The sequence below is a fragment of the Haliotis rufescens genome, unplaced genomic scaffold (assembly GCF_023055435.1).
Source record: "Haliotis rufescens isolate VD_foot unplaced genomic scaffold, xgHalRufe1.0.p SCAF_5, whole genome shotgun sequence".
Lineage (NCBI taxonomy): Eukaryota > Metazoa > Mollusca > Gastropoda > Lepetellida > Haliotidae > Haliotis > Haliotis rufescens.
Window position 1 is genome coordinate 10,609,094 of NW_025964223.1, and position 10,018 is coordinate 10,619,111.

General features: G+C 41.1%; 1 protein-coding gene across 1 annotated transcript; it reads right to left on the bottom strand.

Annotated features, from left to right (window-relative positions):
• Positions 1 to 668: 668 nt before the first annotated feature.
• LOC124111016 (heavy metal-binding protein HIP-like) lies at positions 669 to 7,178 on the bottom strand. Its single transcript, XM_046470548.2, has 3 exons — positions 7,021 to 7,178; positions 1,784 to 1,948; positions 669 to 956 (listed from the first exon to the last, which is right to left on the bottom strand). The coding sequence occupies exons 1-3, from the start codon at positions 7,091 to 7,093 to the stop codon at positions 706 to 708; spliced, it is 489 nt and encodes a 162-aa protein (XP_046326504.2). The 5' UTR covers positions 7,094 to 7,178; the 3' UTR covers positions 669 to 705.
• Positions 7,179 to 10,018: the final 2,840 nt, after the last annotated feature.

Genomic DNA, 10,018 nt, shown 5'->3' on the forward strand with positions numbered 1-10,018 from the left:
CACTTCCTGTCAGTGGACCACCTCCGTGGTCTAGTGGTAGAGCGTCCGCCCCGAGAGCGGAAGGTCCGGGGTTCGATCCCCTGCCTCGTCATACCAAAAGACGTTAAAAGATGGTACTTGTTGTTACCCTGTCTGACGCTCGGCATTAAGGGGCTTAAACAAGGACTGGTCGGCTCGGAGTCAGTATACTGTGTCTGAGTGGGGTATCCATGTTAAACTGCGGCATGGTAACTCAGTGAGCTAGCACTATAAATCGGCATCAGTCCGGACTAGTACAAGCAGCCACACAAACACATACATGTACATGCACGTCGCTATATACGTGCAATAATCTTGGACGCCAATTTCATCTCACCTCACCTCCTATTAGTGCCTAACGTGTTTACTTGGTTTAGTGTCACGCCAATCCAACCAGAACAAGTTCAGCCCTTTGTGGCAGCTGGCTGTACTTAGTTACTCACTCATTCAATAAATCATTTTCGAAAATGCACGACTGTCTTTAGGTGGCTCATTTCGGTATATTTGAAATGTATGTTATACGACAAATAGCGATAAATTAACAAAGGTGTGTTCTCTTGATAATTTGTAGGCATTTACAACATGTTGGTGGATACTGTTTATACTAATGATTGATACAGTATACAGCTTGAAAGAGACAACAAAGGAAATCCATTTTATGGTTCTTTATTTTAGAGAGATGCTGAATCAGTCTTTTCTAAGGAGGAAGCCAGAAAACTGCGACCACAGCCCATGTCTTAATGGGGCGTTACCGTAGTCGTAGAACTTCTTGACGAAAACGTGGTCACCTCTGTTGACATGAAAGGTAGCGCTCATGGTGGTGCTGTCATGGACGCTTGGAACGGTTACAAATGCTTTCCGAGAACCCTGTGCAACCAGCTCGAAATCGGAATGACCTGCACGAGTTGTTTGTAAAAGTACCCTGAACTGATAGTAACCTGAAAATATAAATTGTATTTTCCCCTGTATCTAAATTTCAATACACACTGTTGCTAACGCATAACTGATTTTTCCTTTAGCAGTTTATGTGCCGAAATCTCCTGAGATATGAGGGAAAGTTGGGTTGATTTGATGTTGTAGTGTCCAAAGCTTAAACGTTGTTCCCAGAAACGTCGTTACCACAACACAGTCACACGATTACCTGACTTGCAAAGATTGTGCACTTAGCTCATAGAAAGTCACACGTTGGATACATGTCACGGTTTGGCCGAACAAGGCCTTACAAAATACCGGTTATCACCTTTTGGTACTTGGTTTCCCAGGGTGATTATATTCATTGTAATGACATCAACATGAATATTTGATGAAAGAACTAATGTTTCTAAAGTATCCAACCACGTTGCATTAACCTTATCACAACAAAAACATTCCAGTAAGACAATATGGCTACCTTCTGCTTTCGTAAACGTGGAAGTATTACTGTCTCCGACTCATAATTTCAGACAAATACATATGTATGTATGTATGTATGTATGTATGTATGTATGTATGTATCTTTGTATCTTTGTATGTATGTATGTATCTTTGTATGTATGTTTTGAAACATTTGCCACTTTTGGCTTACCATTATAAAAGACAGATGAAAAGTATATGTTCTTGGAATTATGGAGGATTTGTTGAATTCCTTAAATTATTGAACAAGGAATGACGTGACTACATATAATCAAATGTTACATAGCCCTGAGTAAAACTGGACTTAGATAAATGTCATCTAATCCAAAAACTGATGAGTGACCATTGTGGATATTCAAAATCACATTCTTACCTGATACAGGTACAGTGAATACCCCAGATGAAGGGTTATACGCACGACCAATGTTTGCCTCAACGCTGCTAAATGGGATGATGCTGCCAATACCAAAGTGGTAAGATTTCAAGGATAGGGGATTCGAACCCTTTGGCAGTGATGCCTTAAAGTACACCAAAGGATCTGAAACGAAATCAGTATATGCGTTTGCGAGTGAGATGTCAGTAAATGAGTAGAGTTTAACAACGCCATTGTCAATATTACATCAATTTCACGGTGTGGACACCCAAAATGGGCTTTTGACATTGTTTCGATATAAATCAAAGCCGAATCGTCAACATGAGGAGAGATTGCTTTTAGCACTAGGTTGTCCACACTATTCAGCCCTAATTAGGTCCAAATGTAATAAACGTGATGCTGCACTTTCATTTGTGCCCTGAACTTTTACAGGAGGCTGAATGAAGAAAACATTGCATTATTACACGATTCAAAGTGATTCTATAAAACCCATATCTACGATGAAATGGAAAGGTCTTGTTTGTTTGTTTTTGTGTTGTTTAACGCCGCACTTAGCGATATTCCAGCTAAGCGTCGGCGGAGTGTAATTAGTAAAACCAGGACCAGACAATCCAGTGATTTATATCATGAGAATTGATCCGCGCAATTGGGATAAGATTACATTTATCAACAAAGTCAGCGAGCCCGACCATCCGATCCCATTAGTCGCCTCTTGAGACTCATGGGTCTGAAAGGTAAACTTAACTCAGCATTATTCTGTAAACTTGGCTCAGAGTAAGAAAAGTAACTATCCAAAAGAGTGTATGACAAGAGAGATGAGTTTCCAATAGTCATTATTTCCTTCATGCCAGGTACATTCAAGCTGCTCGAGCCCTTAGTGTCTGCATCTCACAACGTTTGAGGTACAATCGAGCATAGTCTTTCTGTGGAGATTTCAAAGAACGTCACATAACTCTTGTTCAAAACTTGTTGATCCATGCCATAAGAAAGCATTCCGGATGTTTTATGAGAGATATGTAGAGGGCATTTCTAAATTATGTCCGAGGCAATTCTCTATTGTACTTGTTTTTTAACATTGTACTCTATGTTCTCCTGTTTTCGTTAAGAGTAACAATTGCCTTGGCTTTGCGTGTGTTTGTGACAGGTTCAACCGGTATAGCAGGCTACGCTCAGCTGATCTGATATCATCCCTATTAAAATAATGTTTCATAAGCACATGATTATGATATAATCGGATTGGATTTCTTATGATGATAGAAAGGTTTATTTTCTTTTTTCATTCCCAGTAGTAATAGCAGGTGGCTCAGTCATAACGGTACACTACATTCATCATATTTATGTTATATGTACATACGCACACACTTAAATTCAAATGGTCTGATTTACACAGATATAGTTAAATATCAAACATTCTTTGATATATGAAACAACTTCTGAAGAAGCGATAAAATAGTTGCTATCTTTTTGAGAAAACAACCAATATTGCCATTCAACCATTGGAGCTGGAAAAAAACACTAGAGTTTGAAAAGAGTGTACCATTTCTACACATGCGTAGATTAATTCACAAATGACACATGTACACATTGAAGGAAAAGGGCGGCAATGTGATGTTATCAATATGTCGCGTTGTCGCGCATTTTAACGCTTTTCACACAATTTAGATGCGGCGACAGCGACATATTTTTACCTTGAAATTGTCGCCGTTGTGTTAAATTCAAAACTATTATTCAAAGCGGGACAATGCGACAAATGGTCACGTTGTTGCATTGTCTCGCTAGGGTTCATGTTAACACCCTGTGTGTAAATAACATCTACATTCTCCAACATAGACGATCTAGCCGTAAGTTTTGAGCGCACTGAATTAGGGACGACTTTCCACAAATCGAGTGGCCTCAGTCATTTGGCTTTGAGATATTTGATATGCGGTAAGGAAGTTAAATGGCCATCAAAGGTAAGTCCCAAGAATTAGTTCAGGGTTCTTATGCAGCCTATATACTAGCCACATAAAGAAACTGTGCACGGAGAAAATATATTCTGGATTGAAATACAACACAGCAAGAACAAAATGATGCAGACGCTGTAGCAGCTGAATGATCGGACCATAAGAAAATGTCAACGGGACCTGAACAACATCTGTTACGATGACGTCAGAAGATCAAAATGGAGTAGGGGGTCAAACGACAAAGTCACAAAGTCAATAACGGGTATGACCACCCTGTGCGTGAATCACAGCAGTCCATTGGCGACGCATGGAGTCCACCAAATGGGCATGGAAGGCCTTGGGAAAGGCCTGCCATATCCTCCTCAAATCCTGTGCCAAGTCACGGACGTTATGTGGAGGATGTGGAAGACGACGCAGACGGCGCTCCATTTCATCCCACACATGCTCTATTGGGGAGAGATCTGGAGAATTTGCAGGCCATGGCAGTAACATGACATTGTTATGGTAAAGGAAATCCATTGCGACCCTAGCCGTGTGAGGACGAGCGTTGTCCTGTTGAAATGTCATTTCGGGCCATGACGTTGCAGGAAAGGAATGACCACAGGCCTCAGAATCTGATCTCTGTAGCCAACACCGGTGAGATTGCCCTGAACAACCACCAAAGGGGTTCAGTGCCGTGCTGTTATCCCACCCCAAATCATCACAGAGCCACCTCCAAAACGATTCCTCTCCACAATACAGTTGCGTGCATAAGGGTCTCCCAAACGCCGGTAGACACGTTGGCGCCTGTCACTGTGGGAAATGTTGAACCTCAATTAATCTGTAAAGACAACATTTCTCCACCATATTGGGGTTGGCAAACATGATTTCGACCATCTTAGACGGTTGACGCGATGACGGTGTGACAGGATGGGACGTATTGCAGGGCGTCGTGGTCGAATCCCGTACTGACGTAAACGATTCCTGACAGTGTTGGGATGGATTTGTGTTCTGATAACGCCTCACCAATGTCGATATCGTGTTACGATGGCATTGGAAATGTGCTGCCACCTGTTGTTGCCTCATTCCCGCTCGGATCATTCCAATGGCTTCATGACGCTGTGCAGCTGTCAATCTTGGCATGATTTGCTTGTGATATGCTTGTGTCTGCGCCTGAGAAGTTTTGAATTTTTGAATGACCACAGATCATGCTTTCCAAAGTGACAGCGAATTTTGAGTTGCACATGCTGTGTACAGCTGCACAGGATGCACGTGCAGTAACAAATTGCCCGTCCATAGGCCCCCATCAATGACGTCATATCGCATGGCACGTGCATGAGCGTTTGAATGTCTCCAATAATTGCTGTGTTCAAACCTATATTTCATATGTGGACGGTGTGCCCTTATTTCTATATTTTCTCCGTGCACAGTTTCTTTATGTGGCTAGTATATTTTCAGCAGAATTGTATATCATTAGGTATTAATTTAGAACATTTAAACACGTTTTCAAGGGACCACCTGTGAATTTTATTGAGACAGATTTGTAACTGCCTCTCTTCGGTAATTTGAGGGATCTGAATGATCCTGGACAGGTTTTGGTATGGGGACCATCCCCATGAAAGACTCTCACGTTTGCTTCCATTGTCCAAACCTCGCCTTACCACCTCATCATCTGTCCTCGACTTGTCACACCAATCATCTAAAGACTATGGATATATATTATGATTATGGCTTTGGCTTTCGTGAGCAGCGCTACAAAATGTCCGATGTGATGTAACTCCTCTTGGTGACGTGTCACACTGTATATGTCCCAAAACGGCATTGCAAGGGCTTTCTATTGAGCTAATGAAGAAATGTGACAGCTTCGAGAAATAATGTCGCAATGTTAACATACTCACGTGTACGCAACTAGGAACCATTGTGTTTGCTTTCAAGCAATGTATAACACGCGTTTTCCCATGTGCTTTACAGTTGAAGAAAACGACTAAAGAAGAAAACTACTCAATGACGGGAGTTGATTTATGGAAGCAAACAAGGAAACTGAGCATCTCGGGGACAGCTAATCACTGACGGAAATAAACGATTGTTTATACATCAGTATCAAATAGTGATGATACCAAGCGTCGGTGAACAGGTAGGTAGTGACGTACATGTACACACGCCCAAAACAGTTGAATGTTAAAACAGCTGCATCTGTATAAAATCAAATGCTTCTATCTAAAGATATACACTGGTAATATGTTTTTACACTTCTGGTAATATGTTTTGCGTGCGTGTGTGTGCGACAGAATGTGTTTGCAGTTTAAATTGCTTTAACTATTATTTCAGTCATATCAGGGCTCGGAATACCCACACTGGGTTTTTATCACTCTCTAGCCCATTTTGTGAAGCTAACCCGTCGTGGCGAGACGCGGCTATATCACACAACATAAATGAAATGAGTGACATTGATCAGTTAGGTATAACATAACTTTTTGTGAAAGGTACTGCCAAACCAAGGATCATTATCAGGTACTAGATACCACAATCAGCGGATTAATTATGGCAAGTATGTCGAAACAGCGAAAAGCGGTCCCATAAGACTCCAGCGCAACCCGTGTCCCCAAGAGATAATGACATTTAACTGATCACAAGACAAAAGAATATTGTAGAAAAGAGTATTGACATGCATCATTACAACAGGAATATCGTATAAACTAGTAAATATATATTGTCAATGCAAGAGAATAACCAGTCTAGATTATCCGCCGAAACAGATTCGATATGTCGTAAAGGATAAAATTAGCAGTGAAATGATATGAATAGACCACTGAAAATCAGTGATGACACCAGATGTTCGCGATAAGGGTAAGCATGTTCTCCCCTGCCGGTAACACCCGCACTTCACACAATTTGCATATAAAAAGTAAGTATTTATTGCCTGCCATGCGACGATGGCTTGAAAACAAACCAGACAATCAAGTGATCCCTGAACCAGAAATAGTGTAGCATTTACTGATTTTGTTGAAACAAATGAAAACATGTTAATTTTGAATTACCTTTGCTGAAATAGAGAGATTCTGCTGATTATAAGTAAAGAAAAACGTTGAGTTAATATATTCGTTTTCAAAAACAGTCGAACACGTTTATCTGCATCACATCATCACTTCATCCGGTTATGTACTTTCGGTTTGAAAGTCCCTTACAACTTTGAATTATAATTTCGGCAGAATTAGATTACTTGTTTTACAGATTATTTTTAGATTTACCTGAAACGCAAAGTGATCCTTTAGTCATGAACGCTGCCATGTGTTTACATTAAGCTTTTTTGCTTACCTTTTCCGGCAACCGCCTTTCCCGTAAATGAACAGACTGCCACGCAGAGAAATAACATCAGGTGGAGTTCCATGTCTGGCTGCTGTCAGGGATAGTGAATTGCATCGAATGAAGCGTTTACAGTTTACAGTTTACAATATAACAGTTTCAAGCTGTCATAAGCTTTCATAAAGTATGCAAACCCCACCCACATTAAATCTCTGCTCACTCGTGACAGATGTTCCAGGTGGGTTTCCTGAACTGTCAATACGTCATAGGGTTTTGAACTACGTGCAGTCTGACACTTCTACTATCGTGTTCAATGTATTCCACGAAAATGTTTATTTGACTTCAACTTGAAATATTTGTATGGTTAAGGATTGAGTGTGTACTTTTGCGGTTCATTAAGGTATGAAAAACCGTTGTGCATAGCGGATTCTTACAAAAGTTTGACCATCGGTTATGATTCATACCTCTATGAACCGAAAAATAAAGTCAATCCTTCTAATTAAATTCGACAACGAAATGTGTTATCTCCTTAAGTTTTATAAAAAAAAATATGTATGTATCGTATCAAATTTATGTTTCTAGGTTTGTCAGCACCATAGCCGTGCCCGTGTGTTTCACCGAAGTGGTAAACGTCTGAGATCTGCATCACTTCGGGCTTCCCTTTCACATTAAGTCGACACGCCGCGATATAACTGGAATACTGTTAAAAGCGGCGTTAAACCCAACTCACTCACTCACTCAAATCAGACAACATTCCAGGCGTAGGATGACGTACTGTGGCGTGATATCATATGTGATTGTTTTCTTTATGCACATATCTTGACACGCCCAGAAAGTCAGTATCTAAATCAACGGCGTGCAGCATCAAACAAAGTTCATAGGACCTCTCAATCAAGACAAGAGGCAAGAACAGCCCAGTATGACTGTTACTAGCAACCAGAATAAACATGCAAGGGAGAAGGCGGCAGTTTCAAATGACATGTCACGAGGTAGGAGAGTAAACATCCCAAGAAAAATGTATCGGGTACCCATTCCCTGCTGGTGAACAGAGGCACATTGGAACAAATGTACTTGCCGAGCGTGACGCCACACGTTTTGACACTTTTGTTTCGGGTGTATGTATTCATGTTGCTACCATCTGGCCATCTACCATAGGATGAGTGGATTCTTTGGAGTGCATAGGGTGAATGTAATGTATACTAGCGGTAGTGACAACACTTTATAAACCTTTGATGACGTCACTCCATTGTTCAGACAGTCTCTTCTTTGCGGAGATAGACTCCACTATCGTTCCCACAAGTCTTACCAGCAGAATGCCCGGGTCTTACCAGCAGAATGCATTATGCCGGTAAGACCTGGGCATTCCGCTGGCAAGATCTGGCTTCAGATGCGCAAAGCGATTTTAGTGCTAATGTTTGAGTTTCCCAAGTTAAATAGTTTTAAATAGTTTTAGCACTAAAATCGCGTTGTGCGGATGGGCCTCGGGACAAACCTCGTTTCCCAAATGCCTCAAAGTGCAAATTAATGAAAGCAACACTTTTGAAGTAGGTTTAATGAAAAGTAAAATTGAGTACAAAACGACGACCAATGTCCATTTCATCTTTTTCGGGGGAAGTCTCGGGCTTAGACGTTTCAGTTACAATCGGCGTCGGCTCAGAGCTAACATCCTGCTTTCTCTTTTTGGCAATGATGTCCGACAGGGTCCTCCTTTGCTCGTCTGAAGTACGTTTATACGTACGTACGGCATCACTTCTATGCCCTGAAACATATGTTCAAACAGTTCAAACACATTCATCTGACCCGCTTGGTAGAGTATATAGATAAGAGCTTTTTCGAAAATACTATGAACATTTCAAAACATACATTTTGTTTTCATATCGCGGTTACCAGATATATTTAAACGGTTTTCAGCAATTCTTCAGTCATCAGGGTCACCCGCAGGTGAAAAGTCTGCATCGCCACCATTGTGATACCTAACGAACAGTTGATAAAAGAAATTGATTTTACGGCTTTCTGCGTTGTTCCAATGATCTTTCGTGCAATTTCAAGTATCCCAAATAATAAAATACCATGTAGACTGATTTCTCCGAGAAATGTGTTTTCTACTTAATATTTTTTTTTTTAAATTTATACCTACCAGTTACTTCGCAGATCATTTGCTCATCAACTTCACCACGGTATAATCTTTTTGTATGGCACATTTTTCTTCTATCTCCCACTCACACATTGGCTCTCCAAAGCGAAACGCAAAATCGTCTACATCATCTTTATCTGCATCACGAGCATTACTTTCGGAAATTTCATTGATAAATGTGGACTGTGTAATAAAAAAAGTCTTCCCCTTCATCGGCCATTTTTCGAAAACAAGTGAATGAAACCACGTGAACGTGACCGAGATATATCCTGCTCGTGCAGCAAATGCACGTGCGTTGCGTTTGTGCGATTGATTACCGCTGCGTAAACAGCGTTCATGAAAGCGAGACACACAGTCATATGAGAATCACTGATATTCATTAATACGGTCCTTAGTTAATTTGACGGTTTATACGTCAGATCAAAACTTCCTTCTCGGTCTTGACGGGAAATGTAAGCCCTGGGAGTTCGGGAAATTAGGTCGGGCTCCCTCCTTCAGTCACCAATACATTGTACATACAAAGGGGTCGTAATATCCCCATGAAGGACTCTCACATGTGCTTCCATTGTCCGAACCTCGTCCTACTACTTCTACATCTGTCCTCACCATGTGAGAATAGGTCCTTAGCAACTCAAGATTGTCGTAAAAGGCGACTATGTTTGTCGTAAAAGGCGACTAACGGGATCGGGTGGTCAGGCTCGCTGACTTGGTTGATGCATGTCATCGATCCCAATTGCGTGGAGCGATGCTCATGATATATATCACTGGATTGTCTTGTCCAGACTCGATTCTCTACAGCCCGTCGTCATATAGTTGGAAGATTGCTGAGTGCGGCGTTAAACAACAAACCAACCAACCAGCCTCGCCTTGTTGCAC